Source organism: Alternaria postmessia (genome assembly GCF_024291825.1).
Source record: "Alternaria postmessia strain BMP 2775 chromosome Unknown scaffold_49, whole genome shotgun sequence".
Classification (NCBI taxonomy): domain Eukaryota; kingdom Fungi; phylum Ascomycota; class Dothideomycetes; order Pleosporales; family Pleosporaceae; genus Alternaria; species Alternaria postmessia.
Genome location: NW_026260122.1, coordinates 34,105 through 58,085, shown reverse-complemented (window position 1 = coordinate 58,085; position 23,981 = coordinate 34,105). Strand labels below are relative to the sequence as shown.

The 23,981-nt window shown below is 52.2% G+C and overlaps 7 protein-coding genes across 7 annotated transcripts; 2 read left to right on the top strand and 5 right to left on the bottom strand.

Moving 5' to 3' along the window:
* On the bottom strand, positions 1 to 738 carry J4E82_007337 (uncharacterized protein; the record flags this gene model as incomplete). Its single annotated transcript, XM_051733583.1, has 2 exons — positions 1 to 482; positions 537 to 738. The coding sequence occupies 2 exons, from the start codon at positions 736 to 738 to the stop codon at positions 1 to 3; spliced, it is 684 nt and encodes a 227-aa protein (XP_051586630.1).
* A 1,861-nt stretch (positions 739 to 2,599) lies between these two features.
* Positions 2,600 to 5,301, bottom strand: J4E82_007336 (uncharacterized protein; the record flags this gene model as incomplete). Its single annotated transcript, XM_051733582.1, has 5 exons — positions 2,600 to 2,829; positions 2,887 to 3,145; positions 3,601 to 4,590; positions 4,639 to 4,938; positions 4,987 to 5,301. The coding sequence occupies 5 exons, from the start codon at positions 5,299 to 5,301 to the stop codon at positions 2,600 to 2,602; spliced, it is 2,094 nt and encodes a 697-aa protein (XP_051586629.1).
* A 3,828-nt stretch (positions 5,302 to 9,129) lies between these two features.
* J4E82_007335 (uncharacterized protein) lies at positions 9,130 to 10,689 on the bottom strand (the record flags this gene model as incomplete). The annotated part of the gene is made up of 1 exon (XM_051733581.1): positions 9,130 to 10,689. The coding sequence occupies one exon, from the start codon at positions 10,687 to 10,689 to the stop codon at positions 9,130 to 9,132; it is 1,560 nt and encodes a 519-aa protein (XP_051586628.1).
* Positions 10,690 to 11,983: 1,294 nt separating this feature from the next.
* Positions 11,984 to 12,799, top strand: J4E82_007334 (uncharacterized protein; the record flags this gene model as incomplete). The annotated part of the gene is made up of 1 exon (XM_051733580.1): positions 11,984 to 12,799. One exon carries the CDS (start codon positions 11,984 to 11,986, stop codon positions 12,797 to 12,799), a length of 816 nt encoding a protein of 271 aa, XP_051586627.1.
* A 954-nt stretch (positions 12,800 to 13,753) lies between these two features.
* J4E82_007333 (uncharacterized protein) lies at positions 13,754 to 14,662 on the top strand (the record flags this gene model as incomplete). Its single annotated transcript, XM_051733579.1, has 1 exon — positions 13,754 to 14,662. One exon carries the CDS (start codon positions 13,754 to 13,756, stop codon positions 14,660 to 14,662), a length of 909 nt encoding a protein of 302 aa, XP_051586626.1.
* Positions 14,663 to 16,300: 1,638 nt separating this feature from the next.
* On the bottom strand, positions 16,301 to 17,377 carry J4E82_007332 (uncharacterized protein; the record flags this gene model as incomplete). Its single annotated transcript, XM_051733578.1, has 4 exons — positions 16,301 to 16,586; positions 16,648 to 16,789; positions 16,841 to 17,267; positions 17,318 to 17,377. 4 exons carry the CDS (start codon positions 17,375 to 17,377, stop codon positions 16,301 to 16,303), a joined length of 915 nt encoding a protein of 304 aa, XP_051586625.1.
* Positions 17,378 to 18,286: 909 nt separating this feature from the next.
* On the bottom strand, positions 18,287 to 20,251 carry J4E82_007331 (uncharacterized protein; the record flags this gene model as incomplete). Its single annotated transcript, XM_051733577.1, has 3 exons — positions 18,287 to 19,930; positions 19,989 to 20,145; positions 20,196 to 20,251. 3 exons carry the CDS (start codon positions 20,249 to 20,251, stop codon positions 18,287 to 18,289), a joined length of 1,857 nt encoding a protein of 618 aa, XP_051586624.1.
* Between the last annotated feature and the right edge of the window lie 3,730 nt (positions 20,252 to 23,981).

Sequence of the window (23,981 nt, the reverse complement as noted above, 5' to 3'; positions counted from 1 at the left end):
TTAAGCGAAGTAGGCGAAAGCAGCGGCGGCACCGAACATGGCAGCGATGGGGCTGCCGATGAGGTTGGCACCAGAGTCGGTAACCTCAGGGAGGCTAGCGCTGCCAGTGGCAGAGCCGGAGGCGGAGCGAGAGAGGGTAGCAGTGGAGACAGTGGAGTTGACACCAGCAGAGGGGCTGATGGAAGCGGAAGCAGATGCGGTGGTCGCAGCGCTGGTGATCATGCTGGACTTGGCGCTCTCAATGGCACTGCTGATGGCAGCAGAGGCGGATGAGGCAGCAGATGAGGCAGCGGACGAAGCAGAGGCAGCGGCAGAGGAGATAGCAGAGGAGACAGGGCTGTCTTCCTCGTCAGAACCACCAGTGAGAGGGAACTGAGCGGAGTAGTTGATGGTGGTTCCCTGCTGGATCTGGAGAGCGTAGTCGGCCTCGTTGGGGAGGGACTTCTCGGGGGTCCACTCGAACTTTCCACCGGTTGCGGTAGCTACGGTTCAGTTAGCATTGTGGACATCAGATTCTAATAGGATCTGAGACATACTGGTGAGAGTGCCGACAGTGTCAAGGTCGGTGGACTTTCCCTGGCGGAGGATGAAGGTAGTTGGGGTGTCGTCCGCAGGAGAGTAGGTGATGGTGTAGGTCTGGCCAGCAACAACGCCCTCAGCAGGGAATTGGTTGATCTCAAGGGCAGCGACGGCGGCAGCGAAGGCCGCGGCGGAAAGGATGGTCTCGAAGAAGCGCATGTTGACGGTAGTTGGATTGATTAGAGTATTAGAACTGTAGTAGCTGTATGGGTATATGTAGTTGGATAGAGAACGAATGACTGTGTACAGCGATAGTGCGACGTGAGAGTGAAGAAGAAAAGACGGCGGAGGGCGACACGGTATAATAAAGAATACGCTGACACCTAACGGTGACTTGGACCGGATCGAGACGCCAAAGCGACGGCAGAGGATGCAAAATTGCCGACCGAATGTGGTATAGTTAGCTCTGAAGCTAATGAAGTAAATGCTCATGCGCCCAATCGGCCGTTCGCCCAGTGAGACGCTTGGCCAGGAGCCCCCTTTTCCTCCTCACCCACAGCCCTCGAGACGCATCTCGCCTAGGAACAGAGCGAGCGTCTAGCCTTGGGGCCACTCACCGACGAAAGCATCCCGGCGCATGAGGAGCACACCAACGGCCGCCGTGCCACGATGCTAGCTGCTTGGAGCTTAGAGAAGAAGCCACCCAATAATCCGGGGAAATTCAGGGGCCTCGCTGCCATCCTGCTGTCGCCTGACCTGCAGGAACACGATAAGGCGAGTTCGAGTACAAAAAGATAGGGACGGACTGTTGTTCGAAGTCGTCGACGTTGGATACGATGTTGCGGGCGCGCGAGGCACAATCGCCATCGCTGCTGTACCTGCATTGGCGCCAACGGCCCCCCCTGTTACCTCGGCCGCCCCAGCACATACCATCTGACTTTCCCTGCCTGGCAAGTCAGCTCCACCACCACCTTATGCGAACGCCGGTTTCGCACATGACCTTAACCGCCGGAGGGCGACGTCATCTCCAGCCAGGGCGACTCCAACCAGCGCTCTGATCGCCCCCCTATCGATATGCGCCGACGTGACTGCGATCTGCGACCGTCCCTGGACAACTTTGCCAGCTTCGGGGCCAGACTATGTGGTCGGTGCGACACCGGTGATGAGCTTACGGTTTTTAGCACGGAGCCGATATGCCTCTAGACGGCCCGACATTTGCGCCCCACTGAAAGGAGATTTGATTATGAACTGTGCAGCTGGCTCGACTTGACGAAGATGTTCGGCAGTAGAGACGCGGTAGAATTGAGTGAAGCGGTCAACGTTCAAGAGAGGGATATCGCAGCTCGCTGTTGCATATGTGCGCTGGGTACAGCTGGACGCTGCCGAGAAACAGAATATGCTATGTCTGCGTACATTATGCGCGCTTTGCTTATAGTAAGCTAAAGCATGTCATCCTTACAGGTCTGCGGCGAAGCCAAATGTATGCCCAGCATCGGCAATGTGAAACCAAGAAAGACAAGAAGCTCAATGAAACCTAGAGAAAAAGAGAAGTAAGTGGATGTAGTCATACATGTACGAAGAGAGGGAGTATCCTGGAATGTTTGCATGTTTCTGGATGTAAACCTCTTGCATCGTCGATTTCACTGTGCTGCAGGCTCAAAATCTTTATGCGGAAATCCATCGCCCATATGCAAGATGTTCGAGAACATGCCGCTAATAGTGTGAAACACAACAACGTTACTAGCAACGAAGAAGCTCGTTTATATGAGCTGTACCCCGACTATATCGCATATAAAAGGTATATCCTATATTCAGCATTAACAAAGTAGCAAGCACAGGATGTTGAATTCTTTGAGGTAGACTATGAGTATGTGACTGAGAAGTATCTTTTTTTCGATAGCTGGGTTTACAATGGAGCTCGCTTTTACTGAGTCTTACCCAACATACTGCGACCTAAGGTTCCATTGAGATGCAGTTGACGATCGCCAGGTTTTCACTATGGAGTTCCTACGAACCATGTCCACTCTTACTCGTGCCTGTTTGCTCTGACCTGAGCTCGATGCTTGTCGCGACTCCAATTTCATCCAATTATGCCCATCGTCCTCTGAGAGAACACTTCCTCCTCCCACTTGGCCTCATTCTTAATGAACTCTTCGGCGTCCTCGGGGAAAGTGTCATCCATCGTCTCAAGCGGGGTCTGGCTCTTCTTTCCACGTGACTTGGGAGTCACCTTCTTTCTGGAGGGGGTCGCATCGTCGGATCCTGAAGAAGCGGCCTTTCTCTTGTTGGGTGTTGCTGGGGTAGTCTGGCCTATACACTGTTAATGTCGTGGTGATGAGAGGTCGAAAGAGTATCAGTACTCACCACGCTTATTGACAGGTGTCACGGCTTGGAAGGTCTCGCCCTTTTCGGCACGGGCTTTCAATTCCTTTGCCTTGGCTGTGATCGTGCGGAATTGATGCTCGAAAGAGCTTGCAGTACGTGTGCCGTCAAGAGCCGACATCATCTCATACTGAGCCTTGGTGATGGTGGTACTGCCTAAGGCCATAAGGAGGACAGAGACGCAGTCGGCTGGGACCACCTTCTGGCCATCGAGAGTAGCAGCTTTGGGGGGCATATTGAAGACCTTGTAAGAAGTGTGGCCTTAAGAAATATGATGCTGTTGGGCGGTGCTCGCGTTGGCCACGTAAGATGAAACTGCACTTCAAGCTTCATCCTGCTACAAGAGAATGGAATTGAGAGCCAGAGGACGAGCTCAAATAGTCAGGCGCCTCACTGTTGCGCTTGCGTGGTGAGATCACTCGTTGTCAAAACAGGGCGGTGGTGACGGTGAGAATCTGTGGAGCCTCACCACTCACCTTCACATAGAAAATGTAGGCTCATGTCTGTCTGCGAACAAGATATAAACATCATGCTCTAAGTGCCTGAGACAATTGTACAGCTCAGCCTATCCGTACTTATAGTCATTGTGGTTGTGGCTTGCAACGTTGTGGGGAGATACTCAATGTACAATGGGTAGTGATAAGTACTGGATCAGTTCAAAGACTATAGAAGCTCATGCCACTGATCACCCTATCAGACGCTGAAAGCTTTCTCCTTTAATTGTATAGTTTCTAGCGGTGTTACCTTTCCCAGAAATTGCCCGTCCTTAGCCCAGTCGCCCATATCCATCAGCCTGTCTCTCTGGACCTCAAGTTCTCGGTTCATGACATCGCTGTTCGGATTGCCAATACTTCTTTTCAGCTCCTCTATCATTTCTTCTGCTTTGGCCTTCACGCTCTTTGTGAATGCATTAGTCGGTCCATGGCTCAGGTGCGCAACATCCAGTACCTGCTTCACCAGCATCATGGCGATGAGGCCCATGTTCACCCCTGGCGCACTCACGCCCTCTTCGGTGCTAGCTAGATATGCAGCCAGCATTGCCATCTGCCATATCTGGACTACCCGAACCGGGTGAAAAGGGACCGGATGCAACTTAGGAAGGATGTGCTTGTACCGCTTAGCGCATTGTGTCCATGCCTCTTGGTACTTCCCTACGGAGAGCAGGTGTACAATCAGATCGTCACGGACCGCGGCATACGGTTGACGGTAAACTGGGCAGAATCTCGACTCATAGCCTATCTTGAGAGTTTCCTGAAGCGCTTCGATAACAAGCTTTGAGTCAGCCATTCCTTGGAGCTGGGTATACAGTTCGAAAGTCTTCTCCTGGCTCCCGGCCATTGCTTCCATTTCGTCTTTGCCCAACACGAACCGAGGATTTGCTGGTACTAACCAGTTGTCTTCTTGGAGAGTAGCTTTCTTCTGGCATTTTGCACAGCGACAGGTGAAGAACCATCGTGATCGAAGTTCTTCTTGCCGCTTGTGGTAGGGGTTGGTAGCGTCAATGTAAGAGATGAAGATTTCTTTGTCTTTCCTGATAGGCCGTAGGGTACGAATGCTCACCTGCGGTCCGTCCATCATGATGTATGCATTGGGATCGCAGGAATGATTCATGTGGCAGAGCATAGGATCTATCATAATACCCAGAGGATCGAGTGTCGGTGTGATCAATGTAAGGGCATTCGACATGATCTAATACGAGTTAGCAAGAGCGCTTGTAGGTCTCGACGAGCAACTTACTCGGCCATACATCGCGGCAATAAAATCCTTGTCGAACATGTTTTGTGACAATGAGAACTGACCAGCACCCATTGCCATAAGTTCGATGTTCTCATAGGTTCCACTGCGCTTGAAATCATCGATGTGGGAAGGTAAGCGGCAAAGCAGCTCCCATTCTTCATCGGAGATGAGATTGTGCTTGCGTCTGATGAGTAGTTCCACGCACGCGAGGAAAGCTTTGGGGAGATGTCTACCAACCATGGGCTTCAGCGTTTTGCACTCATGCTTATGACCCCGATTCCACGCGTCTTTTTGGCACGCCTGATGCATCTTAGTTTTGTGTGTTGATCAAGCATCAGCTCGACATACCTTGCTGCAGTATTGAAATCTCTGGCATGCAGCACATTTGTTCACTTTCGCCCCTTCAGGTACATACAGCCTCGTTCCAGTCGATGAACCTTCAGTCCAGAGGTAACAATTCGCACAGGTGTCGAGTAGCCGTTCGGTCTCTAGTGAGCCAACAAGCGGGCGCTTGAAGTTGGCAATCTCTTCGCCGGCCCCGAATCTTTGGTTAGCGAAAACACCATTACCGATGCTTTCACCTTTGCTGTTTACGCAAACATTCGATTTGGAGATATAGTAAGGTGCTGGTGCTGCTACAGAAGACGCTGGCTCGGTTGACATGATGTGGATAAAAGGTCTTTGTTTGTTGGCACAATGAGGATGTTCAATTTAGACTCTCTCACGACGCGTATCGTGCGGCGTCATGATGTCTCAGACCAGTAGTTATCTCGCGTGAAAACGTGAGCTTCGTAGCTCACTAGCCCGCTTAGGCTTAGACCAACAAGCTCCCTTGCCCCTCCCTGCCCCTCGACTTTCCTGCGCATCTTCAGCATCGAGCCTAGGTCCATTGCACCAGATTCCTTATACGATCGCGTTCGTCACCAATTCTTGGATGCACAATACCGTGGAAAAGTCAATACAACACTACATAAATATCATCCCTATGATGTCAGATTGATGAAGCATGAATACTGTTAAACTTGCAAAACACCGGGTAACGGACTTTCGCTGCAGCGTGTCCTTACTGCACAACCCCTTTCGCAACAAGGAATCTCTTCCGAAGCATCAAAGTCAACATCATAGCGCCCAGCACAAGCACTGGTATGAGGAGATAGCGCGCTGCCTGGAGCTCTTTACAAAGAGAGTCTGCGAAGTTGTTCCCATTCTGTTTCGAAAACGCGCATGCCCAGGTCTCGACAGTAAGATATCCGGAATATGTACTAGTCTCGCTCTTGACGGCACGACCCCACTCAACGAAAGTAAAAATGAGTACTATGAGTGGACGACCGAGGATGAAGCTTGCGACGAACAAAAGGCCATTGAGATATGCGGCTTGTTTGTTAGTCTTTGCACCGTCAGCATGTTTCTGTAGACCGCTATCAAGTGACAGACATACTGAGCCTTGTTTCCAGGGAGTCAAACTCCATAATAGAATGAAGAGCAGCATATCGACTAGGCCACCACATCCAGGCCAGAAAAGGAACGTCATGCCAGTCTTCTTAACACTAGATGGCAAGATACTATCAAGCTCATCTTTCAATGCTACTGCGTGTGCTGTAAGACCAAGGATGGCAATGCAGAGGCCGCCGATGAGCGCATTTAAAATGTGTATGAGAATATTGGTATTTGACATCGTGCAGCTTCTCGCTTCATGAGTAGAGAGGTGAAAGCCAACATCTTTTCACACGAGGAAAACTTGCAGCTTATGTGTCGTCTTCCATGTCAGCAAGAAAGCGTGCCTCCAGTTTCTCGATCTCTATAGCGGGGGCTGGCGTTCGCATCGGTAAGACTTTCGCATTCGCTTAAGCCTGTCGCCAAAATCTCGTTCGTCATCGTACATTGGCAACATTTCCCAGCCGATAGCATGGCATTCTTGATCGATGCACCAAATTTGCTGTCTAGACCTGTCGTGGATATCATAGCGTTTGCGGGTACCCAGGCCCCGCAGACATGACTGAAGCCTCACTGAAGCCGGGCGTTTATGCAGACGCTCCAAAACAAACTCTCTAGCCGACGTACTGTACTCTCCATACTGTACGACTGCGTATGTTTCTACAGCGAACACTGAAGAAGAAGTGGGGCTCTTCCTCAATTCCGTATCAAAACAAGCTTGTTTCGCTGACGAGACACCTAAGAACAAGAATAACGAGGAGTACCGCACTGAAGCGGCGAGCAGTTCATATACACACTTTACTATGAAACCGGGCAAGCATAGAGGAAAACTCTGAAAGTAGGTCATGGAGATAACTGCAATGAGAATACTCCAACTGATTGCTCACAAACTCGAAGGCATGCGGAGATCTAGACAACAAGCACGTCTTGAACAGGGGCTTAGCTTACTTAAAAGAACAGACAGGGTTGGGAATGCTCACAGAAACTTCTTCAAGGAGACACAGTACAACTTCTAAGTCAAATATATCCTGTTTCAGAGACTTCCACACAGAAGATAGGTGGATCGCCGGCGGCGACATCGTAGCCTTTTTTCACATGAAGGAAATTCAGTTCCGGAATGATGAGGTGAAAAGAAGATCCAGCTACAGTTCGTTCCACAAGCGATACCGCACCAACATACACTGACTGAAAAAAAGTGTGCGACGTAGCCATTCGCATACCGAACTGCTGAAAGGACGAAACATTACACTAAGGCCTTGAATACTGACTTGAGAGAGTGAGAAGATGCGATCGTGGTACGATGCGGGATTTAACGAAATGTTGTAAGTGCTATGAATGTGAGAGTCTCCGTGCTGGACCAACACAAGGTGGCACGGGCTTCATTAAGACGATTATGGAGCGACTAGAGGGCAGGCGGAGGTAGCAGGAAAGGACGGACGACATACGATGGGACCTCGAGCCTTGGCTCAAAACAACCAAAAGATCCACTCTTGTGTGTTCGAGAGCGGACCAACAGTTCTTCTCCGATGTATTAACATCACCTCCTCAGCACAGGACGCGTACAGACGAACACCAAACACGCTTCATGTTCTGGTACCGGTAAGAACTATTGATCGAATAAAGAATGACGGTGCTGAATATGATGGGAAACTTTCTGATTACTGCCATAGTGCCAAGATTGAACACGCGTCGACCCCGTGCTCAGTTCTGCTTTCGCGATCGATATCTATACACTGTTAGCCGTGTATGCAAATATAGAATGCCGGTTCCACTAATGCATATCCTATACGCTCTCCTCTTCCAAATATCCGAAAATGTTCCCACTCCAATCCATTTCCAGCACCAAGTTCGCGACGGGTCGCGTAATCTGTGTCACACCTTGTCACTCGTCCTTAAAGCTCGCATATACTTCGATCGTGAAACCATGTATAAAGTTCACATTGGGGTAGTGCTGTTAATCAAGAAGTATCTTTACCAGAGTATGGACAGTCGCTCTCTCTTTCGGAAATAACACGACGCTTGGTCATGGGTAACCTGGAGATGGTCGAATCTGCCCTGTCGATTAGGCTAGTGTCGCAAGGGGGTACTACGATACTCCACGATGATCTGGAGAAAGCTACTTTAGTGGGTGTACGTCGGCAATCAGCTTAGTGGCATCATGACTTATTCAGGCTGATGGAAGGAAGATTTCGAAAGGGGCGATACATGCCTTGTCACATGCGCAGCAGGTCAGCCGAGGGAGAAGATGCATTCCATAAGCGTGCTATGTGAGATCCGAATGTCGAGTAGATGTGCTGTGTATTATTGGATCGTGTTATATACCAGATGCGGGCTGACCTGCTCGGCGACTGTACCGAGTTGATTCACTGGATATTGACTGATCGCATCGAATTAAGTCAGCTAGGCGAATCACATTAGGCCTGTCAAATGTAAAGGTAAAAAGGCGTGCTCTCGCGATACTGCAAGGGAGTGGATCTAATCGTTAAGGTTTCGACGGACCTGGCGATCACGAGGCATATGCGCCAACTGTGGGGCCGAAGAACGGCGGCAGAAGCAATAAAGGGTTCGTAGGGGTCACTTAGTGAGGCCATGGCTTGCATGAAAAGCATGTGATGGACGCAAAACGTTGCATTATAGTACGCCCCATGATGTGATGTGAGAAGTCCCTGATGTCCAAGCTTCCAATGGACGCGCGATCCGCGCAGCTCCTTGACACCCCGATCGGAATGCGATCATAATGAGGATCAGCCCTACAAGAAAACAAACTAAGCACTACATTACCTAGAGGGCCATGTGGATTGACGTATCTATTAAGAAGCGGGTATGTAAGATTCGTGAAATGGGTATCTATGTTGGAGAAACTGGCGTCCAGAAATGCCGCCGTACATGAAGGTCGCCGAAGCGAGGAAAATGCTGGATATCGCTAATCGCAAAAGTTTGTACATAAGTTGGCGTATCAGGACGCGAGTGTCGGTGTGGCACTGGTCGATGATCGCTGGGGATCGCACGAAGCTACCCACTGGGAGTCAGTCAATGCGCAAGCTTTGCCCGCAAAGCCTATCCTCTGGACACAGCCTTCCCAAACATCGACAATCGACTTTTCTTGGGCTTACCTGCGGCCTCTCTCTCTTCCCCCCAAGGTGAGACATCATTTATCTGAAGGCGTCTGCCCAGACCTAGGCGTTCACGTGGAGACTCATACCAATGCTTGGAGAGCTCAGATGGTGCAATGGTAGAAGGTGCAATCGAATATGAATCATCGTCATCTTCATCGTCGCGATCTTGTCGAAGATCGTCGGTGCTAGCCAGTGAAGCTTCGTACAAGGTCGGCAGCGCTGGGGCTGATGGCGTCCTCCTATAGTGTGGCATGTGTGTAGAGCGTTGAACTGGTCGTGGGCCCCTAGTTGCCATCGGCCGACTGAAATTCTGAACTGGTCGTTGAGGGGCATAATGAGGGATTGACGATGCAGCCAGGGACGACTCGTATATAGTGGGCGGGTCACTTTGTCGGCGTTCGATGACAGGCTGGGGTTGGAAGAGAAAGTCATGTGAGTCAGGCACATGATCAGAATTGTCCTCAGTAGGTGACTGAACGGCATGTGCACCGCTTCCCCATGCACCTTGGCTGGGTCGGTCGTTGAGTTTTCTGAAGATGGTATCTGCAGTATCCATGACAACTGTATCCGTCGATGTCGTTGAAGAAGCAGGTGAATGCGGTCTGGAGTCTACCGATCCGTCCATGCTTGGACGGTCACTTGAAGTTGAGTCTGACAGTCGAACTGGCAGTTGTGAGGTATAATCGTACGTTGCGCCTGCGCTCTCAGATCTTGGGGGTAACGCGCCAGATGCAGCGGGGTCGTCAGGGAAGTAGTAAGACATCTCAGGGAGCGTGGTGGTAGATGGCGAGGATCCGAGTCCAGAAGCTTCGTCTCGCATGGCAAGATTCGACAAGGACATGGAGGCGACTGAGTTTGGTGGATTACGAGTCCCGTCGGTCATGACCGAAAATCTGGATTCGTTCCAGGGAGCATGTTTGAGAGGCGAGCCGAAGGAGCCCTTGGACGAAACGCTGCTTCTATTGTCCTTGGTTGATGCGCTTGATGTCGAGTAGCGGTTTTTGACGGACTCGGGGACACCGTCCCATTTCGAATTGACCTTGGGTACAGATGGCGGGAGCTTCTGGCCAACATAGTTGCTGCTGGCTCTGGACTGGGGTGTGGATGTTCCCGAGTTGGCGTTCTGCTTGCGCTGTTGTTCGGCGAATTGCTCCAAAGCAACTTGAGACGGCTCCTTTAGAGAAAGGAAGCCGAGCACGGAGCTGCCCTTTTTCTTCTTCTTCGATGACTTGGAGCCATTTGACGAAGAGTTGCTGGAGGATATGGAAGCCAGACTGGATGACGTCACGGAGGTAGTTTCGAAGGAAGGACGGGAGATGTTCGAAGGAGCGTTTGAATCCGGGGTCGCGGGAGGCTCTTGACTATATGCAGAGTGGGGCCCACTGTCTTGGGAAGTATCGGAGGCAATCGAAAGGCTGTCGGCCGGCAGCGGGTTTCTGTACTTCAGCTTGGGCATGCGCGCCAGCGGGGACTGTGCTGTTAAGTCTGCACTCGGAGCCATGGCTAAGGAAAGTGATTTCGGTCGCGTGGGCGTTTAGGGTTTAGCGGCCAGTCGGTGCCAGTTTGATCGTCGTTTGATTGGCAGGCTGTCGCTAAGGCGTGGCGCATGTCATGCAGGTAGAGGTAGGTAGTGGACGGTAGTCGAGGGTCGAGAAGTGAGGAATTTGAGTGGCATTGCGAGGGATAAAATGCAGCTGCAGAAGGGACGGTTTGATGACAGGACGGGACGGGTGGTGAGGTAAACGGGCGTGCTTGGATTGAGCTGGAAGTTCTGCAAGTAGAAGGCGCATTTGAGGGCTCGCAAGGCTAGGAAGAAGCAAGAGCGACTCACAGTGGTAGGACGCCGCCCTGCGCGGGTACGCTACACACATGGAGACTGATCCTGATGGCCATCCACGCGGCACTGTCTATCAGACCAACGCCATTGGCGGGCTGGAAATGGCGTTGTGGTGGATTTCATGGGTGGCTTCGCTCTCTCTCGCTGACCCTTGCAGGCGGTCGGCTGCGTGAATCTGCGAATATGCCGCCGGACGAGATAGACGCGTTTTGAGAGACAGAAATTGGCAATCTGACGGGCAGATCGCGAAAGCCGTTATGTCGGTTCTGAGTCGGCAGCAGCTTCAGATGAGCGCACTGACGCTGCTGCGTCGTGCCGGTGCCGTGTTTAGCTTGTTACTTTGTCTCCTATGTCCCCAAGGGAGTTGGCATTCTGCTCGACCAAGACGCAGACCGAGTGGACATGACCGAGTCGTCTGCAGAGACTGCCGACAAGCGGCGCATCACGCAGTCGCTGTCTGAGCATGGCTCGCACGGCCAGAGAGCAGTGTAAGCGACGTCGGGGGCTAGAGTAGATTTGTGATTGTGGTATATACCATCCTGAAGCCGAAGTAGCATCCATGTTCGGGTACACATGTCTCCTAGACGAGATGGAACTCCTTCCGAGCTCTCCGTCCAGCCGACTGCCAGCCAAAGAAATTCTCGCCCGCAGCCGGCCCCGCACACTCTCCCCAACCAAATCGCGACGTGTCGATAACTGCGTGGGCGTTCCCGCGCGCGCAATCTCAAACGACACACATTCCCATCGCAAATCGCATCTGGCATGGACGGCCCAGGCACAAGTCTAGACAGCGCCTAACCGCCGCCACCTCGCGGCGAACCACGCCGGAGATTTACCACAGCAGCTCCTAGGCCTCTGCGCGGTCTGCCCTCGTACCTTCACCGCAGAGTGGTCGCCGATCGGTATCCTGCCACGACTCTCCGGCTTTGCGCCTGGAGACGTCTCCCTCTACGCCGCCATGCCAGCGCTCCTGGTCGACACGACGACGCGCCCAGTCTCGTCCAGCGACGCCTCGACCGCCTCGGAGCACTCTGGCAACCGCTCCAAGTCGCCCACTCCTGACCGCCCGCCCGTGTCACCTCTCACGCCCACAGCTTCTGCTGCCCAGCTAGCTCCTGTGGAGCGCACCGAACCCCGACCCCGCCCTGCCCCTCCGCCCACTGCCACCTTCAGACCGCAGCCGCCCTCTGTCGCCATATCCGAGACAGAGAACCCGGATGCCATCGCCCTGCGATCCGCCATATCGCTCCTGCAGCTGCAGCGCGAAAAGAGCAAGCGCGACCTCAAGGCCCTCGAAGAGCTCAAGGCAGCCGCTGTGTCTGACCCGCAAGCCTTCGTCAAGTCGCTGCAGGAACAGAGAGCCCAGGCCTCCCATTCCTACCAGGACATACTCACCCCAACGCTGTCGGGTCTGGCCGACTCGTCACGTAGCAATGACGAAGACACCAATAGCGCAGACATGCGCAAGGACTCAACGCATATGGACGCGAAGCCAGACCCACCCAAGTTCCCCGCGATACCACAGCCCCAGAACATCGTGCGATGCCCGCCCATCAATTGGGAAAAGTACCACATAGTCGGAGAACCACTGGACAAGATCCATGAAGAGCAGAAGAAGTGGCCAGCATCTGCCGAGCCTCCACGCACAAAGTCTGGCCAACGAGCACCCCCGCACTCAGTGACGGCCCCATACTCTCCCTTCACGGATGGCATCAGCGCTGCTTCATCGTCGGCAGCCCAACCGGCAAACCACTCCAAGAAGACGCCGTCATGAGGCTGGGTAGCACCGAGCCAAGTGACTTCGACTCAACACCAAAGCGCAACGCGCAACATCACATTACTACCACAACCGCTTATAACGATTCCACTCAAAAGTCTGAGAGCACAGGCTGCTCCGCTCACGAATGTAATGCACTTACGGTCATCATGATAGACGATGCCTCATGAATAGAAGACGGGAGCATAGCGACAGACCCGAATACAAACGATTTAGACAGTCAAGTCTTAGGTCTACCATGGTGCGTCTGCTCACGTAAATGTGCTTCTGTTGAATCCAGTTTCTATTTGTGTCACCCGTAGTCTTGTCGATTCGTACTCGCACGCGCACATTGCGGCTGTGCACCCCACATCCACGTGGCTGACACATTTGCAAGCGCTGCACTCTTGCCCACACCTTTGCAGTCAGTACAGGACGAATCATTTTGATACTTTTTCTTTTTCAGAGCCTTCCCTTGTCGACCAACCAAAAAAATTAGGCATTATTATGCTGCAGTCGTACCTGCTTGACCCCTGCGCGAGTGCTTCGCTTAGCGCTACGTTGCGTCATAGTTCCAGGGTCTGAACAACATACGCCCAGCAACACGTCAACATTGTGGTCAGTGTGCTGAATAGGCCCTGATTCGTATTTCCAAGACGTTGATCTCGAGGCTGAGGCCCTGTTGGTCAGGTTTGCTATTCGCTTGTTGCCATGGCTGGGCCCTAGTGAGTGACGTGTGGGTCTTTTGCGCGGTCGTCGCATTGCAAGTTTGTATTTGCGCGTCACGTATAAGTGGTTGGCTCTTTCTTTATCGTCTTTGACATAACTCACCATCCATCGCTTCCTGTCTTTTGTCTGCGTTTTAGCCCTTCGTTGCTCTTTGAATACAACGCCATTCACTAGTAGCATCTAAAACGATCGCGACCGTCCACACATCTACACCACAATCGCAAAGTCAATAACACCACGACGATGCGGTTTATCGCTATACTACCGGTGCTCTGCTGTACCGCCGCCCTCATACTATCATTCCTATGCCTATTCGCGGGTCACAAGAAGGGTTTCATGGAAGACTACTCTCTCCTCACACTTAACACTTCTGCTGTTGGGCAAAACCTCATCTCCTCTGCAACATCAGATTCCGATTCCACACTCTCGTCGATTATAAACCTCATCCCTGATTCCATCACCGATAGCGTCACAAACGAAATCAATGAACAGATTGATGAGCTCCGCGAGCGCATTGGTGTCGAAGACTGGTACTCGGCACACATGTTGAATTACTGTCAAGGACAGTATGAGCCTGGAGAAGTGGCAAATGCAACGCTGAGTCAGAGCGACATCAGCAAGAACGTTACCGAGTGCGCGAAGAGCAGGGCTACCTACAAGTTCGACCCTACCCAGATCATTCAGGATGCGCTCAACAGGACGGGTGTAGACATTACCCTACAAGACCTGCAATGGCCAGATGATATTCAAACGGGAATCGACACACTCAATGCGCTCATGGCGGCCATGTTCGTTCTCTACGTCATCGCAATCTGCCTTATCTTTATTACGCTCATTACTAGCGTTCTTGGAATCTTCATCGGAAATGGAAGACTCACTCCATGTGTCAACTTCCTTCTCGCCACACTTGCGTTCCTGGCCATTGGACTGGCGAGCGCGCTTGTCACTGCGGTTATGGTTAAGGGCACCGATATTGTCAATGATAAGGGCGGTGAGATAGGTCTCAATGCAAAGTACGGCGGCAAGTTTCTTGCCCTTACTTGGGCTGCTACCGCGCTTATGCTTATCGCCCTCCTTGGCTGGATTGCGAGCTTCTGCATCGGCGGAAAAGATCGTGAGTCGCGCCGTGCTCGCAAGCCCTACAAGGTGTAGAGGAAGTGGAGTTGGAAGTTGAAGATTGCATTGTGCGCTCCTGAACTTATTAAGTTGGTTGTGTCGCAATGGGGCGATACTTGGAGTACAGCGGTTTCCTCTTCTTCTCACGACCCCCACGAACGAGCTCATGTCTTTCCTTAAATTTGTCATATACCCCCAGATACCAGAATGTGTTTCATAAGGATCTAGCGATGAAGAAGATTGTATACCCATAGTTTGTTTGAATCAACGTACTCAATATAGGACATCAACTTTTCATGCTCGTGCACCTCGTCTTATCTCCTATGAAACACCAGCCTAATCAAATAATTCCTAGAAAGGCCACAGATGACTCCATCACCCCTTCCTGCCTATACCATCGATACTGAGTGAAAAGCACTTTGTCTTGTACAATACTTGTAAGAAGTACTTTTGTTCATTGTCAGTTAAGAGTGACAGAGGGATTCTCAGTGAAGGACATAATATCCTGCAGCACATGTTCTCTTCACGGTCTGTCGTCCACGACAAGCCGTGCTCATCCGCCTCCAGACACGCCTCCGCCCTGTCCATAGGGGATGTGCAGCACGTACTCGACACCTCACCATGCCCCCAGTCACGCTCCCACTATCACGGTATATAGCGATCCAACTTGGTTATGCATTGTGATCGCTCTTCTACAAACTCTATAATTGAGATACCACAACCTTGACCACCAGTCCAGATACCCCGTAGTACCCTGATTTCTTGACAAAACTCAAACAGGTACTAGTTCCGCGCTATTCAACGAATACCACACACAAATACAAAGGATGGTGCCGTGGCGACCTGTCCAACCGCGTCGTTGCCAAAGTATCCGCGGCACACTAGGTAGCCCGGATAGTTATCGTTATGATCGTGCTACGTGAATAATTCTCTCTCACCGTCTCACTTAGATAGCATACGTCGTTCTACATATCGCCTTTTTTTCGGTTATCACTGACAATAAGGATGAAGATACCACTACGGTCCAGAATTCGACTACAACGGCTACCGCGATGGTTGGGGTGTACGAGAACATATATATACGCATGCCGGCTCGGGAAGACAGGTCAGAAGGTACGATGCTGAGCCCGACGAAGATGATTATTATTACGGCAGCCGACGGGATACGAGGAGATGGAGAGATAGATTTCGGTGTTGGTAGACTACCTTTTTCGATAAGCACAAGCAATTAGTCAGAGAGACGCAAATGTGGTATGGAAACTTTCGTTTGTATTAAACGGGTATCTAAATTCGTCACCTTCATCAAGCGTGCTTGGTTTCCGACCAACACAACGCATGTTCCCGCACTGTTTGAACCAAATCAGATTTTCCATCATGCACCTTCGCGCTAGGTCACTTATGAGTGGTCTGTAGAGACGATCTGTCCGCCTCTGCAACGATGGGATAATGCTGGGCGGTCCCCGATTTGGCAACATATCCAAGTGTTGAGCAAATCGCGTACTTGTGTTCCTGCTACTCATCGCTGGCGGATGATTTCTAGTAGAGTCCGGTATCAGTGGTGGCCGAAATGGAGTTGAAGAGGAATAAAGCTTGCGCACCTGTGAGAAACTCCTCGCTGCAAATACAGTTAGCCGTGATTCTGAGAACATGTTCCAAGCCCTCAAGTTGGACCACTTACAAGCTCAGTGTGATATAACCATCGCGGTCCTCGTCATACTTCTTGAACACATCCGTCATCCTCTTCAGACTAATGCACGCTTGCACAAATAGATCGAAGCTCAGTGCATTGCGACCATCACGGTCGTAGGTGCGGTACAGAAGGGTGACGAATTGCTGGGAAAGGCGGTATCCAAAGGCAATGAGGGCCTCATTAAACTCGGCGTAGGATATGCTACCGCTGTGATCTTGATCGAAACGGTCGAAGAGGCTGCGCCAGGCAGAGAGGAAGCCCCATAGTCCACTGTGAGCGACGTTTTAGCTTTAAATTCTGATAAGAAAGAAAAGGGGGCAAGAGCAAGTACCAGAATTCATCAAAGTTGACAGATCCAGATCTGTTGGTGTCGAACATCCGAATCATCATACGGACAGTGTGTGGGTCGAAAGGTGTCCAATCTCCGTTGACGAGCGCAGTCCGCAGTTCAGCTTCTGTGAGCTCACCACTCTCTGCCGCATCCGTTAGCATGGTACATGGCCAAGCTCGTGGCTACAACATACTGTCCTTGTCGACGGCGCCGAACAATCTCCAGAGTGCCTCGCGGTCATTCGCATCCCTTGGCGGCGCAGGCGTGGGCGGCGGCCTCGACTGTTGCGCCAACTGCGGTCTTCCATGATATCCCTGTGGTGGTGGTCCATGGCCGTAGTTGGCGGGTGGAGGCGACCCAACTGCCATTCTGTTGTCCTGTCTCGAGTCGTACCGGCTGTCGTAGCGCGTGTCGCTGTATGCGCCTGGCGGGGGTCTGCTATCATATCCACCACCTCCTGCGCCGCGTCCCCCACCGCCGCCATAGCGCTCATCTGGACGGGTGTCGTATCTCTGGCCGCTGGGAACGGGCGGGGGAGGTTTGTTGTAGTCCGGACGCGCTGAACTTGTGCGCGGTGGGCGTGCGGCTGCAGGTGCGTTTTGCGACATCATGGCAGCAGCCTGGTCTTCGTCAGTCTTGCATGCGTGTCGACAATGTTTGAAAGCTATACCTGCTCAGGCTCTGCATGCATAGGCAGCCTGTCCGGGTTGAAGCCTTTGTTGTACGCCATGATGGGATCAAATTGTCGAGTGTTTGTGAGGTGGAAAGCGAATGTCGCAACGTGTCGGGGCTGATGATATATGAATGTGACACCAAGCTTCAGCTTCTCGGCGAGCGAAGGCAATCGTCAGGCGCGCAACTGACTCCAAAACACAGGGAGATGCTAGTAGCTTACGGCACAAAGTCTTTATGATCAGCCGAGTAAGATGCGGCTCCAACGATCAAAGCCCAACTTCGCCCTTCACAGCCCGGTTGCGGCTGATAGCAACGGCGAGCCCTTGGGCAAGGCGTATGCGCAGCGGGGCAGTCGGCTTGGCCCTATGACGCAGTAGGTCGTGCCCGGTCAACATCACAGGGAACGTCTACCACGATACGAATACGGGCAAATCAGTACGCAGCATACGCAAAACTTGAGCCTGCCCTTCTTGCCAACGTTTCGCTTCCCGAAGGTTCGGCCAGTTGCTGTCGAGTTTGCACGTCAATCACTCGCTGCAATGTCGAGTCACACAGAGCTTGTATAATGGGGTACCCCTGGTTGTTTATGTGGACTAAGCCAAGCCGTTCATTGGTATTATTTACAAAGAAGTACATATCTTGACTCTGATCGTTCGTCATGCCATAACCGGTATGCCCAACAAGGTCCATGTGCAACCGTCAAATTGTGAAAAGAGACAAAATAGTAGATGACAACAACGACAATCATCGTGGGTATCCAACGCCCCTGCACCCAAATTCTACAAAGCCTTCAAACAAAATAGCAAAAAGTATAGTATGCATCGAGCATCGCTTGTTGGTCCTCAGGAAGTAAAGACCGGAATAGAAGCACCAAGTATGGGGTACAAATACAGCATAGCCGTGGAAATAGGCCATGCGAGAAAGACTGTCGCTTCAAACAACTTTTCAAACTCCGCTGCACTGCTCAGGTTTTGACCCGCTTTTGGTTGCCGTCATCCGAGCCCTGATCAGACGTCTTGCGCTTGCGCTCCGCCGAATCGTCACGGGCGAAGCTGGGTCCATTCGGGGCTACGGGTGTCTGGAAAGTCAAAGGACTCGGCAGCATGTTGGAGTCGCGACCAAAACCCCACTCGGGGTAAAAGCTCGAGGGCGAGGGAAGGAGGCCATTCTCCACAAAGCGGCTGGGAAGTGCTGAGATTGGCGTCTCCATGTCGTTGCGGCTACCGTATGAGTTACTGTTAGATGGCGGCGGCGGACGAGCAAAGGGGTTGGGCGGGCCAGTTGCACCTGCACTGAGCAGCGAGTTCGCACTCGGTGACGGAGGAGGCAGGACTACGCCAGAGGAGTGCGACGCATCAGTGCTTCGTCCTGGGGTCGCACCAGTTGTGCCAGAGTCCTTTGGAGACGAGTCGGCCGTGGCACTTCCAGCATCCGAGTGTTCGCTCGGGATCTGCACCCTCAATCTTGGCTTGCTTTCACCACCCATGCGCAGACTGTTTGTTCGTGACGGAGGAGGGATCGTGGGCATTGAGGATGTAGACTGCGTTCGCTGCGGTGGTTGCTGAACAGGTAGCTGTGAAGGCTGTGCTTGAGGTTTTGGTTCCCCGTTCGGCTGCAGTCGTGACATGGCGGCTACATCAATTGATTGCGCACGGTTCTCTTGCTTGATATATGGCGCTTCGCTGCGAGACAGGTTTGAATTGCTACTGCTACCCCAATGCGCAGCGAGCATGGACTGGCTGTCGTCGATTGGTGTGAAGATGCTGTGTCTGGCGGACGCGTGTAGTGGCTTCGGCTGGGGGAGAGGGGGACTCTGAAAATCGTTCTGTTGCGTGGGGGACGGGACGGTAATCGTAGGCTGTTGCGGGAGTTCTTGCTGCGGCTGAGAGGCTTGCGGAGGTGGAGGGGGCGGGGACAGTCGCTGTTGCTGCTGCTGCTGTTGCTGCACTTGTTGCTGTGCCTGCTGTTGTGCCTGTGCCTGTGCTTGTGCTTGCTGTTCTTGTTGATGCTGGTGTTGCACTTGCTGCTGAAGATGGTGCTGCTGCTGTTGCTGCTGTTGCTGGAAAGTAGGCGGCATTGACTGCCGACGTTGCTGCTCTTGTTGCATGTACTGCACTTGAGGATGCGTAGGCATGGGATGTGTAAATTGGTACTGTGCGGCGGGTGGAGTAGGCTGAGGCTTGGGGGCCATTTGCTGGGCAGTTTGCGGGTTGTAGAAAGGCGGGTTCGGCATGTAGGCATAGCTGTTGGGCGGTGGAGGGGCTTGCGAAGGGTATGGCTGGGGCGGCGCGAGGTTCGAGCTCGGTCTGCGAATGTGGCCTACTCTCGAGTTGGGTCGCGATAGGTGGTGAGGAGGCTGGGGAGAAGGACCTCGCTGTTGGAAGGGGACGCCGTTGCCGATTGGCGGAGACATTGATGGCGCTCCTTGTCTCATGTGCTGGAACTGCGGGTGCTGCATGTGATGGGGCATCATCGAGTGCTCGGGCGGGGTGTGCGAGTCTCGGGGAAGGGCGCCCTCTTCATCGTCGTCGTCGTCATCGTCGCCATCTTTCTTGCCCATAAAGTCCTCTGGGCCCTTGTGCTCGTGTGCGCCGCCATACTGCGTGACCTGTCAGTGTCATGTACTTTAGCGCAACTCTCTGTCCAGGGTAGCAGGGGATGCATACGTATTGGTACCGGCCAATGGTCTCGTTGATGTCGCCGGAAGAGAATTCATAGAGCTTCTTGTTGTGGCCGAAGATGATGACGGCGACGTCTACTGAGCAAAGCACAGAGAGCTCGTGCGCCTTCTTGAAGAGACCGCCTTTGCGCTTGAGGAAGGTTCTATGGCGTGTTAGTGGCTGATCGCAATGTGTCTGGGGCAGCTGGCTTACACGGAGCGGTTCCGGTCGTCCTTGATGGCCTTGATCTCGATCTTTCTGCGACCCATGGTGGATGGCGATGCTAGACGTCAAAGCGCATGGAGCGACGGTGATGTCTCGAGGAACTGAAGAAGACAGTACTAGCTTGCGCGGCCGAGGCGTGATCACGAAGACGCTGAGCGTTTCAGCGCTTGCAGCAGGAAGAGGCGGGCGGCGAAAGTCGGCGCGGTGGATGTGCAATTCTTTTTCGCGACTCCAGGGCTATATGGCTGTGATGCGCGACACAAAGGTCGGTTGCTGCTCTCACAGTTTCTGTGAGGCTCTGAACGTGATGTGCAGAGGAAACCATGATGGAGTGGGTGGGCGCCCCTATATTTAGAAATCTGGCGTCTGCAAAGCCCAGGCCATCCGATCGCTAATATGCCCGGTTACGGGTTATTTGCTGGGGTTGGGTCCTGGTGCCACGTCCGCTGTCCCCTTGCAATTGGGTGTGCAATCTGTCTGTCAATCATCACAGGCATGCCTAACTCCATCGAGGCTGTTTACTCCACTTGCAACGCCCAGCTGAGTTATTTTAAGGACATATCAGAGCTGGGGTCCAGCGGCCTCACACAGGCAGAGCAGACCCTTGATGCGGTACAGTATGAGAATGAGACGACCAGCCATTTTACCGGCATCGCGCTACTCACGACCTCTTCACGGCAGTCCCTGTTGACTGCAGAGGGTACTCTCAGATTAGCAAGACCATCTTACCGGCTCTGCAGCATTCAGACGGGGGTCGCTCGCTATTCTTGCGTGCCATGTCTAGCGGGAACACATATCGGCGCTTGCAGACGTGATGACGAAAGTCATGGCCCTGAGGTCGACCGAAGGCGGAGGCATTCGGTGCTCCCTGTGTGTGCGGCATTGCACTTGCCGGTGCGCCATTTGCACCCTTTCCCGAGCAATGTTTTGCTAGCGACACATGGCGGAGCATTCGGTCAATCATTTCTCTCAAACCTTAGCTTCTTTTACTGCAAAGGCAGTCCCTGTGTGAAGCTGTGGCCTGCCAACCAGTCCTTCGCTGTCTGCAATCGCTGTCATCCATCATGGATAGCCGTCGAGAACGCCCCGCTTCCCCACCGGATGCGGGACGGCTCAAAGGTGTCCATCTTCACAGTCCCCGTCCATCTGTATGCAGTCATGTCCCCGGCAGACGATCCAAGAACATCCAAACAGATTGTTTCCAGTATCTACTTCCATGTCCTAAGGTTGAAGTTGGAATAAAACTCGCAGCACGCGGTTCCTAGCGCGACTACCTCCCATGTCCGAAACGCGGTATTTTTAGAAGGCCATGCCGCAAACCCACATCTACCACTGGCATGACGCACCTGCTACTGCACCTGATTGACTGATCGACCCAGCTTACCTCGACACACACGACCAACACTCCAGAATGTTACACATTGCTAAGCTGCTGTTCGTCTATTCTTTCCACTCGCATCGTTGTTTCTTCCCGTTCTCATAATCTCACCCACCTAGCCGCCAGCTCCATATGTTCTCCCCACTTCACATTAGCTCGTGCTTCCCCATACGTACATTTCACGGCCAGGATGCTAGTGTATGTGATTGTTGACTTCACCTGCTGAAGCGAATGCGCCGCACCGAGCTGTCGGTTCTATCTCTCCACCACCAACCTTCACCATTCTAATTGAAGTATCACAGATACCGGCATCACTCAGCAACGCGTCACTCCATCAAAGAAAGGTGACGTTCACCGGAAAATAGGCGGCCCGGCGCGTCTAACTCTCTATCAGATGCAGGTACACGTTCGGCTGTTATTCTTAGTCTCACACGCACACCACCCGGCAGCCATTCCTTTGTTTCTGACCAGTACCTCGTATGTACCCTCCCAGAGGCCTGGCTGATGCAGGTACACAGATCTCGTGTTATTTTGGGCCGCACGCTGGCCCTCGTGCTTCCAATTTCTCCAACCGCCATGGCCTGTGGCCCCAATCCGAAACCTATGCCTCGCTGAAGAACGCGTGGTAAATGCAGGTACCCTGCTAGGACGTTATTCTTGGGCGATACCTCAGAACGACGTATGCCTACACGACCTTCATGATAGCCTACCGAATGCGATCTCCTGAGCATGTCAAGGAGGTCTTCATCTCATCTCAGTTTCAACAGATATCATTCTTGTCCAGATCTTCGGCCAATACGTTGAATTGATCGACGTAAGCGCTGAGGAGATTCGTGTACACAAATGGTAGGACCAATGGCAAATGCATCTCGATTGCAACAGGCTCTTCATCTTCGTCCACATCCTCACCTTCTAGATCATCCCCCTCTTCTCTCTCATTCGTTACTAGAGGAGCAAGCTCTTCCCTGATTTTCCTGGCGAGGCGGACATATGCGGCTTGCCCAAATGCAGGATCGGTTCTTCTTGAGAAACTGCAACTGTTCTTTCTCTGCTAACCATTCATATATCAGACACCCATCAAGTGCCTGCGTATCTACTTGTGTGTGGTAGTCATGCCTAAGAACACCTCGTAAGCCGTTGTGTACAGTGACCCGCCATTCTTCTTCTGCTTCCTGAGATTCCGTTCGTACGGTGGATAGCCTTTGCACATGCTTTACAGTGGCACCATCAAGAGTGATAGGATCTTATTTGACCGTAAACACGAGCGATTGTATGAGATGGCCTGGATCCTAGCGAAGGAGCTCGCGCTCGACATGTTCAGCCCATTTATTGACAAAGGTATTCCAGGCTTCATCGTTACGGTAATCTCAGCGGTAGATGACAAACGCCCGCTTGGGGCGGTCTCGAAGCTTATTGAGAATTCGGACGACAGTCCTTCGTGGCGCTCCCGGCATACCTTGGAATAGTTATGGGCATTAGCTTGGTGAATGGACGGGGCTCTGCCGTCAGATTGTAATGGCAGGTCAGGGCGTTCTGGAGAGTGGGTCAGCGAAATGTAATCTCCAAGTGCCTCGATGTGGTACAAAAGCGAGCTCTTCACATGACGCACGCTGCCTGGAGAGCATCATCTGGATCCATGCCATAGTTGCTTAGATCAAAGAACCCTCCCCCCTTGGTCTCATCATTTTCGTCTCATGCGTCGAGTAGAATCTCGAGGTCAGGACCTAAAACCATAGACGCTGGTTAACATAGTTCATCCAAAATTGATGTCGGTCATCCCGACAACCATTATACTCCACGTAGGAACGATTCCTAGTTTCTTGAGTGTCGGCACAATGATATGGTTGTAGGTCGGATATGGATGGCAACGAGCTGAGGGATCGAAGATATTGCTGAGGAAGTCAACCAGAGAAACAGCTTATCCTGGCTCCTGCAAGAGGAATGGTCAATAGAGGTGAGTGGAATAGCGGTGACGTACCTACATCTCCACGGCCAACCATTCCACATCGTCAGCGCCTACGAAAAAATCGTCAGGGCACACTTATCAAGAGAGCGGCGATGGGACGGATGGTTAGAATACAACTCGACATGTTGGGTGTTTCGAGTCTATCCAGACGTCTTCTTACAGCGCCTATCCTAAGCAGTATAGTAATTAATCGAGCAGCTATCGCTTCGCCAGCCGAGCAGAAAGAGGACTGCATGGAAGATTTTCTGAGTGGAAGATGAGGTATAAAAGTATTCGCTTTCGCAGATTTTGATTAGCTATAAAATTCCGGAGAGGTTGCGCCTAAAGATGACACTACATACATTCGTTTACGTCTGCGGAAAGTACACTCTCTTCACTCCAAACTTCGGCACAACGGAAAGACATGTGACAAGAGGAAACAACAAAACCC